The sequence below is a fragment of the Camelus dromedarius genome, chromosome 29 (assembly GCF_036321535.1).
Source record: "Camelus dromedarius isolate mCamDro1 chromosome 29, mCamDro1.pat, whole genome shotgun sequence".
Taxonomy (NCBI): Eukaryota; Metazoa; Chordata; class Mammalia; order Artiodactyla; family Camelidae; genus Camelus; species Camelus dromedarius.
This window is the reverse complement of record NC_087464.1, coordinates 20,773,429-20,801,413: the sequence shown is the minus strand read 5'-3', so window position 1 is coordinate 20,801,413 and position 27,985 is coordinate 20,773,429. Positions and strand designations below refer to the sequence as shown.

The 27,985-nt window shown below is 51.4% G+C and overlaps 1 protein-coding gene across 2 annotated transcripts; it reads right to left on the bottom strand.

The window, feature by feature from the left end:
• Positions 1-3,058: 3,058 nt before the first annotated feature.
• CTSH (cathepsin H) lies at positions 3,059-21,699 on the bottom strand. Of its 2 annotated transcripts, none has more exons than XM_031440721.2 (12): positions 21,522-21,699; positions 18,109-18,140; positions 17,337-17,442; positions 15,965-16,035; positions 15,276-15,380; positions 12,768-12,854; positions 11,925-11,980; positions 10,188-10,269; positions 8,691-8,759; positions 6,063-6,169; positions 4,266-4,391; positions 3,059-3,471 (listed from the first exon to the last, which is right to left on the bottom strand). In XM_031440721.2, exons 1-12 carry the CDS (start codon positions 21,610-21,612, stop codon positions 3,396-3,398), a joined length of 1,008 nt encoding a protein of 335 aa, XP_031296581.2. In that variant the 5' UTR covers positions 21,613-21,699; the 3' UTR covers positions 3,059-3,395. The 2 variants fall into 2 exon arrangements, with proteins under 2 accessions (XP_031296581.2, XP_064336729.1); XM_064480659.1 differs by lacking the exon at positions 21,522-21,699 and adding an exon at positions 20,888-21,229.
• Positions 21,700-27,985: the final 6,286 nt, after the last annotated feature.

Here is a 27,985-nt window from a genome sequence, read left to right as displayed (position 1 = left end):
TGTGCTAAAGAGAAGGCTCCTATGCTGATAAATCCAGCCCTTCTTGCAGGTGCCTGACGGGGTGAAGTAGGTGCTGCCCAGGACTCAGACAGATCCAGGTTCCTCTCCCAGGACCAGAACTTGTAACCATGGGCGCGCCACGCTGTAGGCTTCCTCTGGAAATGGACTTACCTTGCCTCGTAGAAGCTTAGGGGAGGACTGAATGGGGTCATGTGACTGAAGCACCAGCCCAGAGCCTGGCCTACATACAGTAGTAGTAGGTGCTTAATAAGTACAAGCTGCTAATGTGCAGGTGGAACCTTCACAACAGCCACACAGGAGACCTGGCTGGGAGGTGGCTCCGGGCTGACTCCAGAAAAGGTGGGTAACAAGCTTGTGAGTGTGAATGCAGCTCCTAGACCTGACTTGCCCTTGCTGTGTGTCTTCCCTGCCTTGGGGGCAGGGCTGGGCAAGTGTTGGGGGCTTAATACACAATTGATTCTTGGACAAATGCGTGGAAGGTGACCCCCTCTTTTACTGAGTACTTTTCTAAGAGCCAGAAGTGGCACAGTCACATGAATTCCATATAAAACATCTCACCTTCATGGACACATTAGTCTTGGGAGGAGATGCCTAGTTCATTTAAAATAATGCTGATGGTGGCAGGAATGGGCCCTGATCTTCCAAAATTAATACGTCTTGACATTTTTAGGTCTTGAGCACACAGGCTTCTAAACATAGCCTGTGTCTATGTGTCTATGTCTAAACATTGCCTACTGCATTCAGGATGGTGTCAGTTGCAAATGATAGTTGCAGCTCAAACTGACTCAAATAAAAAAAGGGAATTCTTTGGCTCATGTAACTGAAAACTATGTGGAAAAGCATTGGACATGAAGGTGCTTCATGGTGCTTCAAAGCTTCAGGCATTGACCCAGCTGCTCAGTGTCCTCTGGAATATCCCATCTCTTGCCCCTGCTTTCCTCTCTTTTGCCTTCATTTTCATTTTTGGCATTTTCACATTTCAGTGCAGTGGCCAAACAGGAGGCCCCGGTAGCTCCAGGTTATGTCTCACTAACTTCCTCCAGGGGGAGGAGCTGTGTGTGTGTGTGTGTTGTTGTTTGGTTTGTTTTTTTTTTTTTTTTTTTTTTTTTTTTTTTTTTTTTTTGAGGTAAAAGCACCACACATCTGTTAACAGTTTTGGAGGTCAGAAGTGTCTCACTGAACTAAAATCAGTTGTCATCAGGCTGCATTCATTCTGGAGGCTCTAGGGGAGAATGTACTTCCATGCCCTTTTTAAAAATTGAAGTGTAATTGACCTGTAACACTTTGTTAGTTCCAGGTGCACAGCATATTGATTTGATATTTCTATACATTATAAAATGGTGACCAGAAGAGTCCTCTTTGATGGTTCCCACAAAATTCCACGTTCATTACCATCTGACTGGCCCATCTTGGGCCATGTGCTCACCCCTGGACCAATCACTGGCTGGAGGGATCAAGCATTGTCATTGACAAAGCCTAGGTCACATGGCCTGGGGGAGCAGGGAGGGGTAGACCCTCTAGTAAAACCGTAAGTACTAACGGGAGAGGCATGGCTTCCCAAAGGAGAACCATGATGCTGTTACCCAAATAAGAGGAAACGGATGGTGGAGAGAGCTTACTAGACTGAAATTTTCTTTTTGGAATTTCTACAGATGTTTCCATCTGATTTAGGCAAACTTACAGGAGCCTGTCACTCTGGGTTTCCCAGATTCACTGGTGTGGCATTTGAAGTTGCCCCCTTCCTACCTCCCAGCCCCAACTCCCTGTCACATAGAGGCAGAGCTGTCCTGCACGGCTCTTTGCCCCTCCTGAGCTTTTGAACATGCTTTGCCCTTTACATGGAATGCCTTCGTCGTCCTTCCTTAAGCCTATTCCTCCCTCAAAACTCGGCTCAAAAATCTCATTTGTGAAGCTCCTTGGTTTCCTAGGGGCAGAGCCAGTGCCTAACTATATGGGTAGCATCCCATATAAATCCCTCAAAACATGCACTCCTGGACATTCTTTAAAAGATATAATTAACATACCGTAAAATTCACTCGCTAAGAGTATACGACTCAGTGAACATCAGTATATTCACCCGGTTGTTCAAACATCACTATCTAATTCCAGAACGTTTTCAAGACCCCCAAAAGAAAGCCCAGACCCATAAGCAGTCATCCCCCATTCTCCCCTCCCCCAGCCGCTGGCTAACACCAGTCTGCTTTCTGTTTCTATGGATTTACCTGTTCTGCGCATTTTACAGAGATGGAATTAGACAGTATGTGGTCTTTTGTGTCTGGCTTGTGCAGATAATGTTTCCAAGGTTTATCCACATGGTAGCATGTCTCAGTACCTCGTTCCTGTTTATGTCTTAATAATAATCCTTTGTATGGACAGACCACATTTTATTCATCTGCTTGTCCAATCATGAATATGTGGCTATTTCCCCATTTTGGCAATTACGAACAATGCTGCTGTTAACAGTCATGTATGCGTTTCTGTGTGGACATATGTTTTCAATTCTCCTATGTGCGGAATTGCTGGGACATATGGTAATTCTATTTTTAACTTTTTGAGGAACTGCCAAACTTTTCCAAAGCAACTGCAACATTTTACATTCTCATCAGTAGTGGATGAGGGCTCTGATTTCTCTGCATCCTCACCAACACTTACTATCGTCCGTCTTTTTTTATCAGAGCCATTCTAGTGGCTCTGAAGTGGCATCTCAGTGTGATTTTGATTTGCAGTTCCCTAATGACTAATGATGCTGAGCATCTTTTCATGTGCTTATTGGCCATTTGTGTATCTTCTTTGGAGAAATGTTTATTCTCCATGTGGAGAACAGGCTTGCCCACCAATGTGGGTTTGAATTCTGGTGCCGTCAGAGCCTGGAACACTTCCTCCTCCCTACCCACTCAGGGACAGATAATCAAGATATCAAATTAAACCTGCTCTTCCTCCTGGGTCCCCCATCTGGTGGACAAGAACACCACCCAGGCCATCTTGAGCCCGGAGGCTGACTCAGGCCCTAGCACGCAGCACAGGCCTGACTCAGGGAGGTGCTCACAGATGTTTATTGAATAAAAACGGTCAATGGAGTGTCTTCCAGATGTGAAAAGCAGCCCTTTTGGGAAGAAAGAATATTCTCGGTCCACATGGGGTTGAGTCAAACACCATGCCTAAGGCACACGGCTGGGGCCACCTCTGCATCAGCAGGCGTGGGTGAGCTTGCTACTGGGTAGAACTCTTCTTCCTGGTTTTCTTCTGGTTTCCAGGCTCCGCAGGGGTGAGGGGGCCCTGGGTGGGTCTCCCTCCACTTCCTCTAGGGCAGGGTTTTAGGGCCCAGGCTGCCCTTCCTCCCTTCCTCTGCCAACCAGTCGCCGTGACATCCTGGCTCACACCAGGGGGATGGGGTAGGAGGCGCAGGCGGCCAGGCCGCACATGTTCTTTCCGCGCTCAATGAGGAAGTACCTGGGCAGAGGGAGGGAGGTGAGGCCCAGCTGGTGGCTTCCTCACCCCTGGCCTTTCCCTCTGGATTTATTCATAAACAGCGTTGGGCTTATCTGAGACCCAGGAGATCTCTGACCTGACTTCGTGAATAACTTCTTCCCTCTCCTTGGCCACCAAATGACTTCTCTTCCTTATTCTGTCCGCACCTCACTGCTCCCAGAATTCTCCGAGGGCCCCTTCTTAGCCCTGCCTAGCCCTCATGTAGTTACAATCATCCCTGGGACCCCTGAGCTAACGGGTGAGGACACGGAGTCCGAGAGGGGAGACACAGACAAAGTCACATCAAGATATGTACCCGGGAGGGGGGGTAGCTCGGTGGCAGAGTGCACGCTTAGCATGCAGGGGGTCCTGGGTTCACTGCGGGGGTGGGAGGGAAGGCATGTACCCAGGCCTTCTAGAAGGAGGGGCTGTCAACCATCAGGGGTAAACTCATTGCCTTGATTTCTCAAAAATGGGCCCTTCCAGGTGCTGGCTTAGTCCCAGGGGGCTCTGCGCTGTGAGCTGTTTCCTTGCAGTGGTCACAGACCCTACTGAGCCAAAGGCACTCCTGTTCCCGACAGAATCGCTAAGATCTGGGGTCCAGGATGGGAGAGGGGTTACTAGAGGGGTCTTGGGGGTGGGAAGGTGGCATTCTCACGCTCCTCTCCCTCTGGCCTGGGGCGAGGGCTTGGCTGACCAGCTTCTCGAAACCATGTATTTGAGGTGTAGGGGACCTCCCCGAGGGCCCCCAGACCTGGGACGTGGAAGCTGCTTACCCATTCATTCCCCACCGGGTACCCCAAGAGTTTTTCACGATCCAATAGGGTGTCCCATTTTCTTCTCCGTACCCAACAGCCAGCACTGCATGGTTTACTTTATCTGGAGTTTTATGACAGAAAGGACTGGAAAACGAAAATAAAAAAGGCTTGAAAATATGGAAAGGGTAAAAGCGAAGACTCAATCACAGCCAACAAGTGATTTAGAGCAATGTTTCCCAAAGGGGGAACTCGGAGGCATTTAAGGTGGTGAATTAACTCTCATATAAGTCCCAGGGCAAGAGAAGTATTCCCTTCAGCCCCTTTGGTTCTGCTCACTCAAAGGAGAGGGTCTGAGCATGGTGCTGGCCCGGCTCCAGCAAGCAGAGCGGCCCTCCTGCCGCTCCCCCTGCGGGCAGCAGTGTCCAGTTAAGAGTTTCACAGAGCATCGCTTTGTTGCCGTCTTTCTATGATTAAGTTGTAAGGGGGTAGGGGTATGGTTCAGTGGCAGAGCGCATGCTTAGCATGCCCGAGGTCCTGGGTTCAGTCCCCAGTACCTCCATTTACCTTGTATTTAGAGCAAATATACAGGTTTCCCATTTAAAACCATGAACTAGTTCCCATGAGGAAATTCTGGGGAATTTCTGGAGGACAAACTGTAGTGGTCACATATTCATTCATCTGATGTGTAGCTGAGTTGTTGGGATGTGCCAGGCCTGAGGCAAGGTAGAAAATTCCGCTCCTGAATTTAGGAAGCTTCCTTTGGCAGACGACTTCTATACAGTGGACTGAGGGCTGTGCCAGCCGGGAGGCTGTTGGGAGCCCAGCGGATGGGATGCAGTCCAGCGGGGCAGGGGTGGGGTGGGGTCAGGAAAGGCTTCCCTGAGAAGGCAGCAGACATGCCTAAAACTACAAACTCTTCAGTGGGGCTGGAGCGGGCACAGGAAAGAACAGGGCGGATGCAAGTGGTTCTGATGGAGATGAGCCTGGAGAAAGGAGGACCAGATTAGGAGGGTCTCCCCAGCCAGGCTAAGACACGGAGAATGTAGAAGGTGGTGTGGCAGGAAGGGTGTTCCAGGAGGCTGACTGGCTCGGAGCGGAGGATGGACCAGTGGTGGGGGCACAAGGGCAAGCCAGTATGGAGGCAACGGTGGGCAGAGACATGGGGAGGGAGTGAGAGCACATTTCTGAGCAGCGTTAGTGGGGCAGCGTCTGATGACAGGGAGGAAACACATAGGATCTGAGCTCTCCCTGGGCCGTGCAGCCGGACGTGGCAGGGAGGCCCTTGGCTCTACGGGTCTAACGCTTGGCAGAGACCAGGCTGCCAGACGGAGACTTGGAGATTCTTGGCAAACTGTTGTCCGTGGAGTTCAAGGAGTGTCTGAGGAGAAAGCCCTGGAGAACACCAGCATTTAGGAATGGGCAGACAAAGAGGAGGCCGCGACATAGACGCTGGGCAGCTGCCAGAAGCGGCTGAACTCACATTGCAAAATAGGCAAGAGGCGTGCGTGAGATGAACCCCGTGTTAGACGTGTCAGCAACTCGGGTTTTCTGGGAAACCCTGCGGTGAAGCCTTCAGCACAGGATCCTGGCATCTGACAGCAGCTACTTTCCCTTCCCTATTTCACATCTTCAAATTTTTGAACATAGATTTTCATAACCAGAGGCAGCTCCTCTGTTGAGGAAGAGTGAGCTCTGGGCTCCATGTGGCCTGGCTCTGACCTCCCGCTCCTCCTTGCCACACCGGAGGCCATGGGTCCTGAGCCTCATGGCTGAGGCCCCCGGCCCCTCCTGTGCAGACTGTCGGGCCCGGCTTACCTGGAGTAGATGCCCTTTCTGTACAACAGAAAGTCGTTAGTCACCTCAAAGGCAAAGCTCACGGGGTTGTGCAGGCCGACCGCCTCCACCATCGACGCCTCATCATTCTGTGGACAGACGGAGGGGCTGACAGCTGGACACACAGGCTCTGCCACCTCCTGACCCTACTTACGAAGCGTGACCCTCTGCCCCAAGGTAGGGGACAGAGGCACAGAGCAACGTTGATGTCCAGGAGGAAGCAAAGGGAAGAGAAGGCTGTTTTAGGCCAAAAAGCCGCCACCAAGGGGGAGCTGCCCCTCCTCACAGCAGAGCTGGGCCATAGATACTGGGGGCTGGTATGGGGACCCCGCCCTTTTGGCTCTGAATGGCCAGGAGCCTTTGGGATTCCAGGTCCTTTTGGCTAACAGGTCCCTCCTCCCAAGCCATGGCTGCCCTGTGACCTCCGTCGGTTTCACTGGGCTGGTCGTGGGCTCGTCTCTGTCCCCCTCCCTGCTCTGCTCCTAGAGAACCCCCACTCTGTGGGGTCAGGCCCAGGGTGCAGCATGGACCCATTCATTTGCACACTCACAACCATTCAGCGAGGTCCTTCCATGAGCCAGGGGCTCCAGAGGGTGCAGAGGTGATGTGACTCCAGCCCCCAGGATCCCCTGCACCCACAAAGCCAGTCTAAGGAGTTTTTGTGGCAGAACACAGGGTTTAGGAGGCTATGCGCATATGAGGCCCAGATGGTGGTGGAAACGAGAAGACCCAGCAAAGGGCTGTATGCCTGACAAGGACGCATCCCCATCGGCTGGGGAAGGCAGGCAGGAGGAAGCCAGAGGCTTCCTGGAGGCTCCAGCTTGGAAGGGAGCTGCGGAGGCCAGGTGAGAGCAGCAGCTGGAATCACCTGGGGAGTTTTAAAAAAGCCCAGTGTCCAGGCTGCACCCCAGACAATGAGATCCGCGTCTCTGGGGTGGGTCCCAGGCAGCAGGAGTTTTTCAAGCATCTCTGCTGAGAACCCCTGGATTAGCATGAGTGAGGAGGCCATTCCCCTGGCTGGCACCCTTTGGGAGTTGAAATGAGTGTGAGCTGAGGCCAGGACCCTGCTGATGGGAAGGACATGCTGGAGGGATCGAGGCACCCAGCCTTCCCTCAGTCCTCCCTCCCTGGAGGGGTGGGCAGAGATCCAGCTGCAAAAAGCGAACAGCTGGTAAGTAAGTGGCTTCCTTCCTTGTGCTCAGAAAAGGCCTTGTGAGCGCAGACAGGTCAATGTAGAGGAGACAGGAAGGCCTGCCCACCAAGAGGGGAGCGTGTTGTCGGCCCGGCCACGGAGGGCTGGACCCAGTGCCAGCTGGCCCTTCAGGCCCTGCAGGTGTCTCAGACAAGGCTCGCCTGGGCACCGGGCAAAAGGCATACCTCTGAGCCCCTCATTCATCTCTTAGTGGGATACAAATGGGCCAGAGTCGGTCAGCCCTCGGTGGGTGTGTCTAAGAGAAACTGGCTATTTTCTGCAGATAAATATATCACAGAAACATTCCAGTTATAGGTTGTAGGTTCTGGAATGACAGGATCTCGGTTCAAATCCAGGTTCCACTTATTAGCTCTGTGGCCTGGGGCAAGTTGCTTAACCACTCCAAACATGTCTCCTCATCTATAAAGGGAAGAGGATAATGACACTAATCTAGGCTTGTCTGCTGTCTAAAGGTGATAATCCGTGTTAAGTGGTTGGTACGGCACCTGGAACGCAGCATGCCAGAAACTTCCGCTGTTACTACCACTGCCGACTGCCTGGCACGTGCTTCAGTTAAATGGTAGCTACTGTCACACAGACATCACGTTGTGACTTACACATACATGTGGGGGCACGCAGCCTCAGCCTCACAATCTCAGCTACACACATCACACCTAACAGAGCCACAGAGAGATTCTTTCACTCTTTAAACATATTCTCCCACACTCACAAACAGGCACACACTCGAGTCACAAGGGCTGTTCACACATCCAGCTCTCTCTTGGACAAACAGGATATGAGCATACTTCTCCATCCACTTGCGGTGAGGTGTGGCTGTGTAACTTGTTTTGGCTTTAAGAGCCAGTGCATCATTTACCACTGTCTCTCCCTCTGCCTGGGTACTGGAATGAAGCCAATGACACAGAGAATAGCCCTGCTTAAGCTGACGGACATGTCACAAGAGTGAGAGACAGACTCTGTTTTAGGCCATTCAGATTTTGGAGTTGTTACTGCAGCATAACCTGGCTTATCCTGACGGGGATGCACATTCGTACTCAGTGCATTCACAGTCAACATCACACAGACGTATGCTGACGTCACACGCATGCTCACATCCTCTCTGGCAGGATGGGGATTACTGCTTGCATTTTATAGGCAAGAAAACTGAAACACAAGAATGAAGACTTGTGAGGACTCAGGGCAGAACCACAGCATCTGACTGCCAGTATCCTGCTCTTTCCCTCCCATCCCCCACCTTGCTGCCATCATGGAGACTGAGATTCAATGGTAAAGTGATACGCTGCCATGAAAGGCTGCCCTGCCATGCCCTGTCACCAACACTTGGTCATCTAACAGCAGTGGAGACCGGGCTTCCTTATCAGAACACACTCTCCATCCAGGAGAAGGACTGTACTCACCATTGTGATGTTGACTACATCCTTGACAAAAGCAATGGCCTTACTGGGCTGGAACTTGCAGTCATCATCCTGTTCAGGGCAGCAAAGGGCATGGAATGCAGGTTAGGGATGCTCGGCCCTGGGCTGAAACTTCAGGCCTCCCCTATGCAATTTGATAACATTTATAAATCAAAAGCTACAGTGCCAGGGGTGGTGGGTGGGGTCACTTAAGAGGGAATTAGAGGCATCCTTGTGCTCAAGGACCATAGTCTAGTGGGAGGAGATGGTCCTGTCTGGCTTTGGCAGAGGTGGGCTCGCGTGGCACTTGGTGGGAGCATGAGGAAGGGCCTAACCCAGTCCATGGAAGCTTGCTGAGAAATAGAGGCAAGTAAGAGCCTGCATGGAAGGCGAAGGGAGGGCTAGTCTCAGCCCAGGGAATTGCAGACAAGAGGCAGGCGCAGAGGTAGGTCACATGGAGGGAAGAGCAAGGCCTTCTGAGACAAGAGAGATGGTCAGGATGACGAGGGGCAGGACCTGACATTAGGAACCAGTGGGTGGTTTGGTGGGAGCACAAGTTTAATGATGGGGAGAGTAAAGTAACAGATTAGACTGGAAAGACAGATCCAGGTGGGGTGGGGGTGGGACGGGACTCGAAGGACAGGCCAAAGAGTCTGGACTTCCTCTTGCAGGCCCCGAGGAGCCTTTGAAGAGTTCTGAACAAGGCAGAGTGTGGTCAGAGCTGGGTCTGAGAGGCTACTCTGGTAGCCCCCAGCTGGAGGTGGCCCAAGGAGAGGCCACCTTCAGTGACCTAGGATGAAGGGACACCAAGGTCCGAGTAGGGGCAGGGACACAGGCTGAACCAAAGGATACGACATGAGAAAGTCTATGATGATGTCAGAAGGCTGACTGAAGCGAGGGTCTGGCAGGAGACCACCCCTAGAACAGACCACTGGTGACCAAGAGGTTTTAGGGAAGGTTGGTGCCTCTCATCGCTGAGTGGGGAAATATAGGAGAAGTCCCAGGTTTGGGGGAAAGATGAGGTGCTTAGCCATGGACAGGCTGGGTTGAGGTGATGACAGGAGGGGCCCGTGCACGTTGGGCAAGCGCTGGGTGAAGTGGGTGTGGGTCCAGGAGTGTTGTCAGCACGAGGCTGACTGTGGACGAGCTACTGACGGATGGGAGGGAAGAAGCCAACAGATGGTGCTCTGGTGCACGCACAGCAGCAGGACGGGAGCCGGGGGAGCCAGAGCCATGCCCGCAAGGCGCGGGAGAGGTGGTGAGGAGAGTGACTGTGCGGCCACAGGGAGGGCGGTAAGAGGCCCCCGGGTTGGTGAGCGCCAGGCTCAGGTGAGTGGAGGAGGTGAAGGAGTGAGCCTGAAGAGACAGCTCTGAGAATTCAGGTGGGAGCCGGGAGCCCTCAAGAGGTGCGGGGAGAAGGGATGTTTTCCGAGGCCGGGATAAGAAGGAGACGGGGAGCATTGCAGACCAGGAAGCCGAGCCCAGGCTGCCCGGAGTTACCTTGCCCTTGTAGGGGTAGGTGTCTTCACCCATGATGCCCCTGTTGTACCGGATGTACTCGAAGGCCTGGCTGGGGAGACCCCTGCAAGAAGGACACACAGCTGTGCCCACCTGGGACTGGCCACGACAGAGGTGGGGCCTGCCCGGCTCGGTGACAGGGAAGTCTCCGAGGGGCTAGCAATGCCACCGCATTTGCTTGGCCTCAGGACATAGCTCAGAAGAGGCTATTAAGGAGGGCCCAAGGTCCAGCCGCCCGAGCTTCTGCAGGACAGACCCCTTTAAGCCAGGCCCCTACTCTGTCAGGAGCGGGCACTCCCACAGGACAGCCGACAGTGTCTGCCCGGCTCACCGACATCGCCACCACCGTGCCTGCGGGGCCCCGCCTGGGCAGGCGCCTGACAAACACCACTGTCTGACCCCTCATAACCCAGAGAGGTAGATGCTGTTCTTTCTTGAGTCTCAAAAAGGCTAAGCAGCTTGCCCAGGGCCACATCACTGTAGCCAGCATCTGGCTCCAAATGTGGATCTTTCCTACATCGCGTTGCCTGTAAACAGAACTCAACAGCTCCCTGCCACAGATCCCCAGCAATGCCCTGTCCTGTCTCTGTTTCTCCTCCATAGCCTCTGTCACCATCCCATCCCTGGCACACCTGTTTATGGCCTGTCTGGCCCAGCTAGAACGTCAGCTGCCGGATCCCCTGTACCAAGATACATAGCAGGTGCTTGGTCAGATTTGCTGAATGGATGAAAAAAATGACCCCTTTGAAAATGGTGGGGCCCCAGAGCACCCTTTCAGACTCTTGCGATGGGTGGCGTTTGTAAATTGCAGAGAGGAAAGTGACCAAAAATGAGGTGAACGGTGAGGCTGAACATGACATGATGTGGGTCAGTAACTAGGCTGTGACTTCACCCAAGGTCTCGGCCCCGGGCCTGGAGCATGCTGTCTGCAGGAGGCCCCCGTGTTGGCTGCTGCCACAGCAGCAGGTGGAGCACGAGGCCTTCCCAGGACTCGGCCACAGGAGGAGCAAGGGCCCTGGGGCTGGGGGGATGGGCCACAGGTAGGTGAGGGGAGGCAAGGCTGGGAGCGTGCCCTGGGGAGCACCAGGGGCCTGGCTTTATGGGTGTATGTGCTGGGAAAGCCGCCAATCCTGAGGAACGGTCTGAGAGCGTTGCATGTGGGGAGGAGACGAGGGCTACAGACATGCGGAAACTTGAGCAAATCCCTAACAGTCTGTTCTGAAAATGTGCCAGGAAAACAGGCCCAGCGAAGACGCAGCCTTTCTGCCTGAACACCGAACCACATCTACAAAGGTCCTTCGTGCAGCCGGCTGAGCTGGGGCGGCCAGAGCTTCAGAGAACTTGTAGAAAGGCCAAGCGGACATCTGTGTGTGGGTCCTGGTTTTGGAGGATGATGTGTTTTTCACTCTATTAATTCTTTTGGCTGCTCGCCCAGAGGCCCTGGTGTTTGATGAGGTCAACCATGCTGTAAGGTGAAATCCGGGTGACACCAGGGAAAGAGGACAGATTTTGGAACCAGGCAGGCCTGGGCTCAGATTACAACTCTGCCTGTTCTGGCTGAGAGGCCTTGGACGTGTGAGGTGCCCTTCCCTCCCTAAGTGAGGCCGATTTTGCTAGCACTGAGGGCAGGGTCTGCGGCAGCGCCCAGCACATCCTGGAAGTGATCAGCGGGAGATGAGAAGGGGCTTCAGGCCCCACCCCCCCGGGTCGGGGACGTACCCTTGGCAGCCGTGATTGTTGAAGTTCTGGGCGCAGTCCACCAGCTGCTGTTCTGCCTGGAGGGAGGAACACACCCAGTGAGCTGAGAGCGGAGAGCATTCTTGGACGGGCGTGGGCGCCGGGCCTCCCCTGCTGACCCACGCCTGTGGTCCCGTCGGCTCTGGGTCAGGAGGACCAGGTCATAAGCTCCCCAAGGGCAGGGAGGGTCTCTGTGTGTGTGAGGTGCTAGCCCAGCTGGCGGCACACATCACAGAAAAGCGCACTGATGACCTGGCAGCCAAGAGGGCAGGTGAGGGCGTGGGGACCCGCGTGTCCGAGTGCTGCCCTGAAGGGCGCACATGCCTGTGGCTCAGGGGTCCCTGGTGGCGTGGGGGGGAGGGGACAGGCCTCCCCTCAACCAAGGCCCTCGTAGCCCTCGCCAGCCCTGCCCTCTCTCCTCTCCCTCTTCCCCACACAGGAGGCAGGGGCTGGGCAGTCACCCCTCACTCTGGCGGTCAGCAGTTGAACACATGTCCTGGCTCTTCCCTCCGTGAAGATGTCCAGCTTCGGAGAGGGCACAGGTCCCAGAGGGCTGCCTCCCAGGCAGGCTCTGCTCTCTGAAGGCCCCAGGTTGCCAAACTGAGGAGCACCCAGACCCAGCCGGGAAGGAGCCCTTGGGCCATTTACTCAGTAAGCCTCATTTCTTTCTAAGAAAAGTGTTCACTGAGATTTGCATACCAAACGTCCATGGGGCTGGGATACCTGAAGTCCAACTGAAGGCCAAAGCCAAAAAGAAGCCTGAAGGCCCAGGCTGTGACCCCTGCAGGAGGTGCTCCCCAACCCCGCCAGTGGCTGGTCGCTCACCAGAGAGAGCAGCTTCCCGGTGGCGATGGCGACGGCTGACTCCAGGGCGCCGGTGGTGGAGAAGGTCCAGCAGCTGCCGCAGCCGCCCTGCAGGTGGGGGTGGGGCGGGGGCGGGGCGTCAGAAAGCCACGCCCCACGGACCGGTCCCCTGAGAACCCGGGCGCCCCGTGACTTCAGTCTACAAAGCCCTGGTGCACGTGTGTCCGCTCTGGCCCTCGCGAGCCCTGTGAGCCGCACCCCTGCCCCCGTGCCACAGACGAGGAGACCGAAGCTTGTCAAGGAGCCAAGAAGCAGCGCCCGCGCACTCCTAGGCCTGGCCCCGCCTCACGCGTCCCATCCTGTGGTCTCCTGGCGCTCCTTACGCTGGCTCCTCTTCCTCCCACGGTTTCCCAGCAGACGGACTCACCAAAGTCCTGTTCCTAGAACCTTCTCTCTCACCTTTCCACCTCCAATCTCATTCCACCCACAGTCCTGTTACACTAACAACTCCCCAAACCCTGCCTCGGCCCTGACCTCCACCCAGACCCACACATCCCGGCCCCCAGATGATCCCACCCGGACGCCCCAGACTCTGCCCGTCCTGCCCCCTCCATCCACCTAACCATCTTCGGCCACCGTCACTGCCGTGCCCGGCCTCCTGACTCGGGGCCTGGAGCCTGCCTGCCGGGGCACATCACAGCTCTGTCCCACACCGCCCATGTGACCTGGGCAAGGCGCTGCCCCTCGAGCCCTCAGTTTCTTCACTTGTAAAACAGGAACAGCCGTGCTTGCCTCACAGGGCTGCTGGGGGTAGATAAGGCCGCGCCTGTCAGGCAGTTACCCCACGGGCTCAGTAACGTCACCTGCTGCTGTCTATGCTTTTCTCTCAGCCTCCTCTGTCCTTGTCCACCCCTCACTGGCTCAGTGCTCCACATTCTACTTCTGCAACGGCTCCTAAGATTCCCTTCCCCACTGAGCCCTCGTCGCTTGTCTCCATGGAAGGAACCTTCACGCTGGGCTCCCCCCCGGAGTCTCTTCCTCTCAGATCCTCCCCTCAGCAGGGAGGGGAGGGCCTGGTCAGAGGTCTCCAGCTGGTCAAGGAGGTGGGTTGGCCACGGCTGAAGGAGGCAGAGCAGGGCCGAGCCACCAGCACTGGTGTTGAGTAGACACCTGGCTGGAAGTGCCCTCTGTCACCTGCTAGCCTTGTATCTTGAGCAAACCACCTTCCCTCAGAGTTTCCTCCTCTGTAAAGTGAGAAACCCTCAAGGCTGCTGAGCTAACGTTGGATCCCGCTGCTGGATCTGTAACCACACAGTGGCCACGGCGAGAGACCACACACACCTACGAGAGTAACCACCTTGTTCTGGCCGCTTCGCCCAGGGGGCTCCGTCCTGCCCGACCACCAGGAACAGTTCACATGAAGACCTGGAACATTCTTGGCAGGCCTCCCCTTCTCACTTGCCCAAAGCATTCAGGCTTCCACACATAATACTTGTTGCTCTGAACTGTCATCGGATTCTCAGATGGTCTAGAAACTGCCTTTGGGTCTTGGGGGAGAGGGCTGACTTCATTCTACCCCTCTGATCCCTGGGAAAGGAGACTAGTTTTGGCTTCTGGGTGCTGGTCTGTACATTGAGATCACTAGGCAGGCTCTGGGAACCCAGTGTGCCTGTCTAGACAGATCTTCAGCTGTGCCACATAGCTTTAAGGGGAAGGAGAAATTGTTTCTTGTGGAGATTGCAGTGGAAAGCCAAGTGCTTCCAGGAGGGAAACCTTCACCTCGTATTTCCTGGGATCGAGAGGTCACACTTTCTGAAGAAGGTCACTGCACTGTCACTTTCAGGGGACAGCAGAGGGTAGGTCCAGAGTCTCCAGAACAGAACTTGTACTGGGACCCCCACCCCAGCCAGAGGCCCAGTCCTCAGCCCTGAGTGCTGGGAAGGCACCACCGCTGCTGTCCTAGGACACTATGCCCTGCAGGGGGCGCTATTCCCAAAGAGCGCTATTCCCAAGAGCCTGCAGGGGACGCTATTCCTTGAGAGGCCAGTCTCCTGCTCTCGGCCACAGCATGTCTGAAATGCTGGGTTTCATTGTGATCACTGACTACCGGCAGCTACCTTAAGGGAAGCAGCCGGCCAGGGAGGGGCTGGACCCTGGTGCCTTGCGGAGGGGATGAGTGGGCAGTAGGAATGGGGTCCTAGTGCCCAGTTTCTGAAGGGCTCAGAGAATGTCATGTTTTGGGTGATTCTACCGGAGAGACCGGGGGAACTTAGGACTGTGGGGTCAGGGATGAGAGTGAACAAGTAAACTTCAGCCTAGTAAAGAAGTACTTTTCCATCCTTCAGAGCAGTCCATAAAAACAATGACGACTTGGCCTTTCAGAGGAAGGCAGCTCGAGAGAGGATGAATTAAAACCAGAGTTGGGGATATACTTGCTGTGGTTTTGGGATTCTTTGGGGTTTTCTTCCTGGTAAACTGTCTGAGAAAGTGGTTACTTTTTGGGAAAAGGATGGGGATTGTCATGAATACCTGATTTTTCACCGGTGAGACAAAATTTCCTTTTTTCCGCCAGTCCATAGAGGGTGGGTAGGGACCAGTACCTCGAAGGTAGTTCCCTTTGGTGGCTGAGCAATTCTGAAACAACAAATTAAAATTTTTTTCAGGGGAAAAAAAGAAAACCTTTTCTGATAGAAAAGTGCATAATTAAAATGGTATCACCAAGAGAGAATGAGAAAGAGTGTGCCTGTCAGAACCATCCCACCCCCATCTATTGGGGCCCAACGCTAAATGACAGGTGCCTTTTGGAGCTCGGCATGGAGGGGTTAGGACAAGGTAGCCAGAGTTAGCGAACGGAAATACAGTTCACCAGTTAAATTTGAGTTCCACATAAAAGATAAATAACTGTTGTGTATATCCTGTGCAATATTTAAGATATACTTATGGTAAAATATTGTTTGTTGTTTATCTGAAATTCACTTTTAACTGGGCATCTGTATTTTATCCAGCAACCCTAGGTTTGGGGTCTGCATTGTTGAGGCCATGAGCAGGGACTGAGGAACTGCTGGGAGCTGACGTCTCTGGATCCCCCCGAGAACCCGGGGCACCCCAGCTGCAGCCAGGGGTGGGGCTGAATCTGGCTGGAAGCAGAGCAAGTTATGAGCTTATTCCAAAGGTTTGAGCGAAAACATGCAGATTTGGTCACAATGAATAACACCCACCTGAGGCTCTGACCAAAGATACTTGCGTTTAAATTCAGCAAAGCTCATGTCTGAAAATTCGTTCAGCCCCACTGAAACAGAGAAGGGAGAACAATCAACAACAAGAACAACAACAAGAACAACAAAAAAACAGCAGAGGAGCAGAAAAAATATAAACAGAAAAAATAATGAAACCCTACGTTCACTGTCCCAGTTATAGTCCCGGCAACTTGGCTCCATTCAATTTTTAAATGTGATATACAGTTGAGCCTTGAACAACATGGGTTTGAACTGCGCAGGCCTACCTATATATGGATTTTTTTCAGTAGTGAATCCTACAGTGCTACCCTATCCCGGGTTGACTGGATCCTCGCCTGTGGAGCTCTGGATACGGAGGAGCCTTGGATGTGGAGGAACAGTGTCCACAAAGGAACCGTGTACATGAAGGGCTAACTATAGTTTATACTCGGATTTTCAACTGTGTAGAGGGTCACTGCCCCAACCCCCACGCTGTTCAAGGGTCAACTGTAATTCAGTATGCTAAGGTCAACCCTCACTGTGCTTTAGCATTCCCTGGGGGGCTTTTCAACAGTACATACATCTGGGCTGTACCCTACAGATGCAGTGGGTCTGGGGTGGGGCCTGGGCACCCACTTTTTTGGAAACTCCATTTGTGAGTCTGATGGATGTCTGGGTAAAGAACCACCGCACCAGCACCAGGTGCCTTCCCACCTGCTACCTCCTTCAGTCTTCATAACGCCCCAGCGAGGGAAGCATTATCCTCTCCACTTTACAGCCAAGTACAACTTGAGAGATGTCAACTTCCCCATAATTCACACAGCTAACACTGGGCAGAAATGAGATTCGAACTCAGATTTCCTCCCACCTCATGCCTGTTGATCAGATTTCTATGTTAGCTGACACTGCCATCATTTCCAAGCCCTCAGTGTATGTGCGGTGTGTGTGTATTTCTACTGAAACTAACCGGAGCGAAGGCAGATGCCCTGAGAGGCTGCTCAGGAATCCAGAGTATGTCTCTAAAGAGGCAGGGCCCCCCACAGCAATCCAAGGGCTGAGCATCTGGGCTGGACCCTCAGATGGCAGGATCAGGGCAGCGGCTTCTGTACAGCCTCCTGTAAACTTCACAACCACCCAGAGGGGTACCAGCTCCATCCTAAAATTACAACCCCTTGAATCTCACAGAGAATAACAGCAAAGCCAGAACCTGAGGTCAGCCAGCCACAGCCTCAGAGCCTGGGTTTCTGCTCCTTCCACCCCAAGCCCCTAGTGGGCCCTTTAATCAGCGGATGCTACTAATTGATTTCTTTCCTGATCTGAGACTCTCCCTTCCCCCGCGGATGAGACATCTGCAGGAAAGGCAGCCCCACCGTACTTTTAAATGTGTGGTTCCCAGCATTGTGGGCATTTATCTTCCTCCAGTTGCTGACAAACACTTGCAGCCTGTGGTGGTACTCCTCCGAGCTGTATTCCTTTTGGTGCTGAAACAAAACACATCAGCGATAAGTCATGGAAACAGGGTGCAGCTCATCAGCGGGAGACAGCATTGTTTTCTAAGAGGAGGACTGGAGGTTTCCTTTCTGCCATGATCTTCTGGCCAAATCTGTGTTAGTAGGTGGGACACTGTCCTGGGTCTCTCTGATGAGAGTCAGGAAGTTACAAAGCAGACCGCCTGCCTCTGGGGACCTGTGGCCAGAATGAAGCCCATGCAGCTGTGGGAGAGTCAGCCAGCAGAACAAGAGGCCCCAGAGAAAGACCCGCCAAGTGCAGGTCGCACCTGGACAGCACAGCTGGTACTGGGTCAAGTTGATGGCAGATATCACCATTTCTCAAACACATGTGCACCACTGTCTTCCAACTGATTCTGCAGCCAGCACGCAACGTGATCTGAACATAAAATATGGAAGTAAATCTCAAGGCTTGAAAGGCTGTCAGCTGACTGACTTCATCACTGGAGACCACTGTTTGGAAGGGGTTCCTTCAGTTAACTGACTCTTCCCCAGCGCTTGACCAATTTCTCAGTCTGGAAAGACCCAGCAGAGTGAGGTTGGAAAATCCCTCTTCATTATCCAAACCTAGCAGTTTGGTCTGATAACAGAAAATTTACCGAAGTGAAAAACTTCAGAAAGAAGAAGTTGAACACTAACCTGCACCATCCATGACTTAAAATGAAACTTCTCTGCAAAAAGAAAAAAAAAAAATTAGGCCTGGGTGTCTTGCAATAACCTCTGTAGTCAAGTAGGGCACATCAGAACTGATCTGCATTTTAGGAATCTAGGCTAAATTTAAATCACCAAAAATGGTGTTATCTAATGCAGAATGTAAGAAGTAACACAAACTCTTACTGCTTTTGTAGTCCAATTAATTTGGAAGAGCGATACGTCATTAATCTATGATATTAATGATCAGGATGGTGGTTATCCTTAGTGGGGATACAGAGGGGGCTTCTGGGGTGCTGGTAATGTTCTATGCCCTCATCTGGGTGCTGGTTTCATGAATGTGTTTAGATTCTGAAAATTCACTGAAATGCATAATTTAATTTGTCCACTTTTCTGTATTATGTGATAATTCAATAAGAAGTTAATTAAAAAACCCATATACCCCAAGGATCAGCAAAAATTTTTTTAAAGGGACAGATGGTAAATATCTTGGACTTCGCAGTCTCTACAGCCTGTCACAACTACTCAACTCTGTCCTCGTGTGTGAAAACGAATAGGTGTGACTGTTCCAATAAAACTTTATTTACAAAAACAGGCTGGCTAGTCACTTGTGGACTCCTGCTATATCTACCCGTATACATTCTTAAGTTATGTAAAAATTTAATTTCAAATTTAATAGCTGCAAAGGATGTATTCCAGCTTACTGTAAATAATAGCATTTTAAAATAAGATTGTTAAATCATTCTTTTCAAGTTGGCCAACGAAATCCATATACCATCAAGATCTGATACCCACCATCAATAATCATGAACGAAGCTCTTCTATAAGAACTGGGTATTTTACATATTTTCTTCTTCTCCTTGAAACCCCATCTCCATCCCAGCCTCACAGAGTTTTATCCTAAGGGAGCATCTGTTTACACTTGATCGCTCTAACATCTTTTTATGCAACAACAAGAACAGAAAGTATAAATGTGAATTACTTTTACTTTCTGTAACCCATACACCTCTGAATATTAAAAAAAATTATTCGGGATTGAGTTATCATCATCAATTATTAACACTCCACCTGATTAAAACATTTCATATATATTACACCTTATGAACAGTAACTGTTAAAGTAAACCTCTGTAGGAGAAGCTTCTCTTAATGAGGTAAATTAAACCATACTAACAACCCCCTCCCTATGGATGGATATTACCTATTTTTTTGAATGGGTTAGCATTAATTCTGGTCTTTGTTTTCATAATAGGTCAAAGGGCTGAGAAATTCTGCTCCAATAAGCAGGATTGCTCATTGCTACTTGCTTCTGGGAACAGAAGGCAATTTTTAGAGTAATGTCACTCAATTCTTTGATCTCCTTCCTACACCCCAAATCACATGGTGCTCTATTACTCAACATTATTTCTAGAACCCCATCAACTGATATGTAGAAGTCCTTTCTCCTCTTGGAAGTAAAGGGTTTGGAAATTGATTCCCTGTCTGTGCCGATATCACTTGGAATTTTTTGTGTTCTCCCAAGGATCCATACCCTGAAATCTGAAGATCACTGCTGTACAGAATTTAGATCTCCCCTTGTGGGTCACAGATCTGCTCCAGAAACCAAGCAGTAGTCCTTTTCCCTGGGAAAGAAATGCACATCTCCCCAATACATGCCCTTTGTGGGGCTTCAGAGGATTGCAAATCCTGGTTAAGGCCCTGCTACAGCTGATGGCTTCAGAGGAAGACAGACCTCAACCTAGGACCAAAGTTTGAGGCAGATGGAGTTTAGGACAACTGACTAGTGTTTGCCTCTAGAGGTTTCAAAAGCAATAAGCAGGTGTGCAAACCCAGATTACTTTTCATTCGCTGAAGGTCAGCGGAGGAAAAAGCAAGAGATGATCTTGGGGCCGGGCCAGAAGGTGACCCCTGTGCCCCAACCTCAGAAAGACCCATTTCAATCCACTGTGACTTTTGAAAGAAAGCATACAGACCTTATGTAATACCCTGTCTGGGGGGTCATGTGAGAGTGAGCATCTAGAACATGGGTTAGCAAACTCTGGCCTGCTGCCTGTTTAGGAATGGCCCACCAGCTAAGAAAGTTCACACTTTTAAATGGTTGGGGGAAAAATTATTTTGTAGCACCTGAAAATCATTTGAATTCAAATTTCAGTGTCTATAAATAAAGGTTTCCGGGAACACAACCCACTCACTCATTTACATGCTGCCTAAGGCTGCCTTCAATGCAGAACTAAGCAGCTGTTATAGACTGTGTGGCCCACAAAGCCTAAAATACTCACTACCTGGTCCTTTATAGGCAAAGTTGGCCAAGCCCGGCTCTGGAGTTGAGACAGTTTCCAGCGACAGCCCTCCTCCATGCAGGCCATGCAGCCGGGGTAAAGCACAGCCCCGGCTGGGGGGCAGCTGGGTTTAGGCTGGGACTGAGCTGGAGCTTGGCGCCCTCCCAGGGCAGTCTTGCAGACTGGGGGGCTTTCTTGCATAAATGGGTGGGGAGGGATAAGGCAAGATTCTGGCTGTAAAGATTTAGCCTCAGTGATCTTTGTCTAGCGCCCAGGCTGCTCTTTGGTTGCTCTTCTGGGGCCTCAGGGTGAGGTGGGGGCAGGTGGTTTTGTGAGGTCAGAGCCTGTGAGGGGTGGGCTGAGGGTGGGCAGCAGCAGCGAAGGAAGGAGGCTGCAAAGGAGAGCCTTCAGCCCGCGGAGGCGCCTGGGGCCCCAGCAGTTGAAGGCGGGGTTTAAAAGCAGCATGAAGTTGGACTACTCTCAGCTCACCTGGCCATAAAGAGCAGTCCTGGAACTTGACCTTACACCATGGGCCCTTTGAACATTATAGCCCCTGAAACAGCCATTGCTCTAAGCGCAGTCACTCCTCCAAACAGTCCGTCCAGCTCGTTCTTCAGACAGACTCTCAGGGCACCTCTGGGGATCCCTTAGGTGCCAAGTCTCTGGGATGCTGCTAGAAAAGGCTGAAAAGTCCCTGCTCTCTCTGGCAGGAGCAGATCAAAGTCCTTTAAGTCTCCAGATGAGGAGCGGAGGGCAGAAGGGGCCCCGGGCTCCTTTGGCATTCTAGGGTCTTCAGCTCCCTCCACCTCCTTGTCCCCGGGCAAGGGGGACCCTTGGCACCTAGACATTGGCTTTTCTGGTTACGAAAGACGTCTGCCCTCCAGACCTCCCCCTCCTCCCGGCCCCCTCCTTTCCTACAACGCAGGTCACTCCTCCCAGATCCCGGATTCCAACACGCAGATCCCCTGAGCCTCGAGCCTGAGAAATGCCCTGCCCGGCTCCTCTGGAGCCCATGGTCCCCCCCACCCCCAGCCTAAGTACTCCCAAGCCTCCGACCTGCCAGGCCCCTTTCCAGGGGCGCCTCCCGGGGAGGCCAGTCGGTCTCCGAGCGCTCTCCCCTTACCTAAGGAGCTCACGGCCAGGTCGGCGGCGTCGCAGGCGCGGGGGCCCACGAGCCAGGCCCCGGCGCAGAGCAGCGGCAGGACAGCCCACATCGTGGCGATGGCAGCGACTTGGCCGGCGCACTGGCTCCGAGCGCCCGCGGGGGTGGCGGCCAAAAGCTGCCTCGGGAGGGCCGGGCGGGGCGGGGCGGGGCCGGGCCAGGCGGCAGGGGCGGAGCCAGGCGGCAGGGGCGGAGCCAGGCGGCAGTAGGGGCGGGGCCAGGCGGCAGACATCCTTAGGCTCCGGCTCGCGGGAGAAGTCACGCCTCCGACTATCCTTTTCTTTATCGCCTCATACCTCACCCACTTCTCACCGCCCACCTCCCTCCCTCGCCACATCACTCCCCTTTCTCCTCCTCTGCAAGAACCGGCAAGCTGGATCGCCTGGTCTGTCGGGGTCCTCCATCTGTAGGAACTGGCAGGCACCATGGGCAGGGGTGCTGCCTGTCCCCACCCTTAAAGCCCCCATCTCCCTGCCTGTTTACACCCCCAGAGCTCTCATCTCTCTACCTGTCGCCACTCCCAGAGTCTTTATCTCCCACTCTCATAAACCACATTCCCCTGGTTGTCACTTGTGCCTTGGAGTGAATTTAAACTGGACGAGGGAGACAGCTGTCTTTGTGAGTTTGGTTTTTTTTCTTCTCACAACAGGAATTTTAGTATTTCTGCTGAGAAAGTCATATTAGCAGTTCTAGGGCCACTTTCTCTATTTTACAAATCTGAAAAAAAAAAGAAGATGATGATTTATTAGAGTCTGGGTGTCAGATAAACAAGTAGAGCAATGAACATTTCAACTAAGGAAATGTGTACAGGGATTGCTTCAGGGGAGAGGAGACGGCGGCTGAGACCTGCTTGTTATTTATTTAAGTTTTTAAAAATTATTATTTTGGGGGAGAGGTAATTAGGTTTATTTACTCATTTGTTTTAGTGGAGGTACTGGGGATTGAACTCAGGACCTGTGCATGCATGCTAAGCACACACTCTACCACTGAGCTCTATCAACCCCTACTCCTGACTGACACCCACCTATAACAACCTTTCAAGCACCCAGTGGGACCAAGTTCTTCACTTAAGCATCGTCCTGCCAAGTGGAAGTTTGTTGACCTCCCATTTTATAGATGGGGAAACTGAGGCTCCAAGAGTTGATGGTAACATTCCCAGAAAGCGTGCAGAGGGAGTCTGAATTCAGCTTTGACCTACTGCCGTCGCTCCTTCTGTTCTTTTGCAGCCCAAGGCGTTTTGGTGTAGTCAGAGCCTGTCAGGTCTGAGCTCTCTCATATCTCCCTCCCTCAGACAGGAGGAAACCTGATTCTCAGCCCAGGCTCTGCCTGTGAGGCCCCTGGGGGAGCAGATTCTTGCAGTTCTTTCCTGGAGTTGAGTAGTGGGTCTGGGCACAGCTCTGGAATCTGCATTTAAAGGGCCTCAGGGTGATTGCTCAGGACTGCAGTGTGGACACCGTGTCTGTGGGAAGATTAGCAGTGCCAGTAGACACTGTCTTTTCCAATAAAGCTGATCTTCATTTATGAATGGCCCTGTCTGGATGCCTGTTGGGTGTACTTTGAGGCAAATGTCTCAGGAAAGACCCTGCATGGTTGCTATTTGGGAAGTGAAGTCCCTGGCTTTGGAATAAATGTGTCCAGCTTCTGCGATGTCCTATCCTTCAGGTATGCAGGGACCATCTCATTTTTCTGCCCATCCCTGCCACGTGGAGCGTGGCAGGACTTAAGGCCCTAATATTAGACCTCAAACCCCAAACTTGTTCTGATGCTGGGTCCCCAGTGACCCTTCTTTTTGGATCATTCCAAAGGGCCTGAGATGGGGTGATGCGATGTGAAGGTACTGACCTGGTCGGTTTCAAACTAATGTTTGGTTCTAGTCCTACCATAGATGCACTGTGGGACCTAAGCCAGTGGTTTGCCCCCAGTGTGCCTCAGTTTTCTCATCTGTAAAATGGGAATAGGTGCCTTGCTTTCCAGGGTGATTCAATACAGTTACACAGTTTAGTTATAGGTAAAACACCTGGCCCCAAGCATGGCACTGTAATAGTGACTCACCCCAAGTAGGAGCTCTGTCTTGGGCTCTCTGTCCTTAGTTGCCTGCACTCACTTTCACGGTGAGTCCATCTGCCCCTCTAGCTCCAGTTGTGCATCACCTCTGTGAGGGTTTCTCTGTAGTCCTGGACCTCTGTATTTCGAGAGAGGGGATGCTGAGGATTGGTGCTGGTAACAGAGCCTTACTGGACCAGGGGCTTTGGGCAGAATTCTAAAGGTTCCATCCCTGGTTATTCAAACATAATCTAGGTGCTGCTGGGAAGGGACTTTGCGGATGGAATTAAGGTTTCGAATCAGGTGAGTTTAAAGACTATCCTGGAATGTCTGAGGTGCCCTGATGTCATCATGGGCATTCTTCAAAGCAGAAGAGGAAGTCAGGAGAGTCAGAGTGTAAAGGGAAAGCCCAGCTGGGCTAACAAGCTAGGTCACAAATCTAAGTGTAACAAGTGTCGGATTACTGATCTGAGTTCTGCTGGACTAACTCGTAAATCTGAAGTTTAGTGTCAGTTTATTGGGCTAACAAGCTAAGTCACAAATCTAAGTGTGATAAGTGTCGGTTTACTGATATAAGTTCTGCCGGGCTAACTCGTAAATCTAAAGTTTAGTGTCAGTTTACTGGGCTAACAAGCTAACTCGTAAATCCAAGCTCAACGAGTGTCAGTAACGTGATCTGTTCCAAATTGATAAGCTCCAGTGTACTGATTCCTTGCTTTTTGTTGTTTGAACCTTATTGGCTAATAGCCCCATACTTGTAATTAACCCTATAAAACCTCATGTGCACGTCTTGGAGGTGCTCAGAGCTTCAGAGCAGAAGCCCCTCTGAGCCCGCCGGCGTAATAAATCTGAGTACTCCAACCCTCCGAGTGGTGCTTGTTTCTTGGCTGGCCTGTCGTTTCCGTAACAAGAGAGAGGAGGAAGCAGAGGGAGGTCAGAGAGCTTTGAACCATGAAAAGGACTCTACCCACCACTGCTGGCTTTGATGGGGGCCTTGAGCCAAGGAACATGAGTGGCCACTAGAAGCTGAGAACAACCTTAGCCCAGGGCCAGCAAGGAAACGGAGACCTCAGTCCCACAACTGCGTGGAGCCGAATTCTGCCAACCATCTGAATAAGCTTGGAAGCAGGTTCACCCCGAGAGGCTCCTGAAAGGAAGGCAGCCTGGCTGAGCCCTTGCTTTCAGCAGCGTGAGACCTGGAGCAGAGGAACCAGCCAAGTCCACGTGGGCTTCTGACTTCCAGACCTGTGAGATAATAAATTTGTGTTATTTTAAGCCTCTAAGTTTGTGGTAATCTCATACCCAGCAAAAGGAAACTAGTACATTGGGTGAAATGCCTAGGCTGATGGGTGCCTCTGGTGACAGAGGGCCGGGTGTGGTCTCAGGCTCTGGTGCCCAGTTTTTGCATGTCTGGAATCTGGGAGGCTAAGAGAGGAGAGCAGGTCTTATCCTCCACATTCGGCAGTCCACACCTCCTCCAGGGATGTGTTAGACTCAGTGCCATGCACTTTACATTAATAAACTTTCTTAATTCTATTCCCTCCACCCCTGCCCATGATATAAATGAGGTGACTGAGGGACTTAAGTAACTTGTCTAAGGTCACTCAACTAATAAATAAGAGAGCTGGGGTTTGAACCCCTGGCCAGCTGAGTCCAGAGTTTCCCACAAGTGGAGGCATCTGCTCTGTGGGAGCAGGTGGATGAAAGTGAACATTGAGGCCAGCACACTTTTCTAACTCTCCCTGAGGCATCGGGGGGAGGGGGGTCAGGCATCCAACCAGCCACAGCTCCTGGACCTCCCAGTCCATGCCTGGATACAGAATGCCTCCTGCTTACCGTTCTAGGAGTCTACTCTGCCTTCATTTATCCTTTTTCTTTAGGCCAGATCTGCTGGTCATCACTCCCTTCCTGCCAGAACTTTATCCCCTCCCCAGCTGTTACCTACAGGTTTAACTGGTTTTCCAGATCACCCGTCAGAGTCAACATCCTGGCAGGAAACCTGGGCCCCTCACCAGATTTATTTCTGCCCTCTACCTCTAGCATCTTATAATAATAATAATAATAATAATAATAATAATAATAATAATAATAATAATAATAATAATAATTGCCATAACAATATAATAACTACCATTTACATAGATTTTGTTCTTTAATGCTCATGACAACCCTGTGAAGTTTCTTTGAAAATACCCACACCCACTTCCTAGATGAAGAAATTAGATTTGGAGATATTAAGGAGGTCTGTTTGTAAGTGATGGAGCTCTTCTCACATTCACATGCTCATTTTACAACGTAGGTAAGCAGAGGACTAGTTAAGTAGTTTGGGTGGATGACGGTCTGTAGGGACGCCTGTATGGATGAATGGATGGAAGGAGGGATGGATGGATATATGGGAAAATGGCTTTATGGCTGAATGACTAAACGGATGGTTGGTTGGAAAGAAGGAAGGATGAATGGATGGATGGATGGATGGATGGATGGATGGACGGATGGATGGATGGATGGATGCACGGGTAGTTGGATGGGTGGATGGGTAGAATGATGGATCGATGAATGTAGAGATGAGTGACCAGAGATCTTGAAGAGTGGGAAAGGTAATGAATGCAGGAGGTGTATAACTCTGCCTCAAAGGGCAACTTTGGTTGGATTGTAACATGAACTTGGACCTCTTGCTAGTTTCATTGTTGACGAGTAGACATCCTGCTTAGCCATCTCGGTTATTTCCCTTCTGTGGGTCAGAGAAGTCGGCCTGAATATGTCCTCCCAACTGCGTAAGAAGGCGTTGTTTGTCCTCAAGAAGTCAGGAACGTGGAAACCACCACCTCTTTGGTTAAGCTCTGAAGATGCTGGGCTCACAGCCAAGGAAGTGTGAAAGCTTGCAGAAAAGCCCAGAAGCTGTGTTTCATCATAGCCATGATTGGGGTGAATGCAGCAGGGTTATATATGTGAATATGGGGTTAGTGCAATTGCTTTATTTATTAAAATGTGATATTTTTCATCACATATTTTTTGCATTAATTTTTTATATTTTAAAATATTGCATTAAAATATTATTTATCTTGATTACTGGGTTTTTTGGCACTCCCTTAAATTTTGCACCTGAGGGGTATGTCCCACTTCTTTCACCATTGTCCTGACCCTGTGAAGGAGCACCAGTTTCTAGACTTTTCTGTACTCCCGTGCAGGGGGACCTTATCCCTGTTCAGTTGGCATCACTCTTGGGGAAGGCAGGACCTCAGGGGCTGGAGTGTGTCTGCCCCTAGGGACTCATTCACTCACTTGTTGTTCACAAATTCTCACTGTCTGCACTTCTTTGTTGTCACTTAAGGCTTTCTATGATGTATCCCTCTTCTGCCTGCAGTCCTCACCACCACTGCACTCCTCATCAGTCCACAGGTGAGCTCCAGGTCCTGGGCGCAGCCCCGCCTCCATTCCTTTCCTCCCACCTTGTTCTCTCTCCTCCACAGAAACTTCCTCTTCCTAAACTCTTGAATTAATAACCTGTACCACACACTGTTATACGTTATCCTGTACTATTTTGGAGAGCGTCCTGTAGAGCTGCTTGGTTTTCAGCCAGTTTGCACCCTGTGTGAGCAGGACATTCTTGACTTCCCTTCCTGGCAATGAGAAATGGGCCTGGACTGTTTCTGGGTCATGAGTCACCTGATCTGATTATGGGTAATAATTGCATGGTAAACAGACATTATTGCATGTAAGCACTGATAAGGGGCTGATGGAACAAAAATAGAATCAGGTTGGGCCAGAAGGGATTTCACCATCCGCACGATTTCACCAACCAGCCCTGTCATAGTACCTCTGGATGACTCCCTGGCCAGCCACTCAGGGACCCGGCAGATCCTCCCACCTGCCACCGGCCCCTCACTCCCTGGACTCACCAGGCCCCTGCTCGGCCATCACTCAGACTCTCCCTCAGCTGACACACCCCTGCCCCTTCTCTTCTTTCCACCAGAAACCTTGGGTTTCTATTCTTTCAAGGCCCAGTGTGGGACATTTCCTCTGAGAAGCATTCTCTGATCAGCCCCCTGCCACTCTTTCTCTTTTACTGTTTTTCTTTTCAATTGAAGTGAAATCTACATAGTATACGATTAATCATTTTAAAGCATACAATTCAGAGTTATCTCACTAATTGATTCAAATAATTTCTGATCATATCTGGAGTACTTTTTAATGAGAAGACTGTTATACTCAGTTTTCTCTTTTTTTTTTGAGGTGAAATTCACATAACATGAAATTACCATTTTAAAATGTACAATGATAACTTCAGCAGCATTTAGTGAATTCAGTGCTGTGCAACCACTACCTCTCTCTGTTTCAAAAAAAAAGTTTATCATCTGGGAAAGAACACCCCACCCCCCATT

Excerpts from the sequence above, each read along its gene's own strand:
- CTSH (XM_031440721.2), bottom strand. The coding sequence starts at position 21,612 with ATGTGGGCTGTCCTGCCGCTGCTCTGCGCCGGGGCCTGGCTCGTGGGC. Across the intron at positions 17,443-18,108 it reads TTAAGTCATGGATGGTGCAG|CACCAAAAGGAATACAGCTC; the intron begins GTTAGTGTTCAA and ends GTTTTGTTTCAG. Across the intron at positions 6,170-8,690 it reads ATGTAGTCAACATCACAATG|AATGATGAGGCGTCGATGGT; the intron begins GTGAGTACAGTC and ends GTCTGTCCACAG.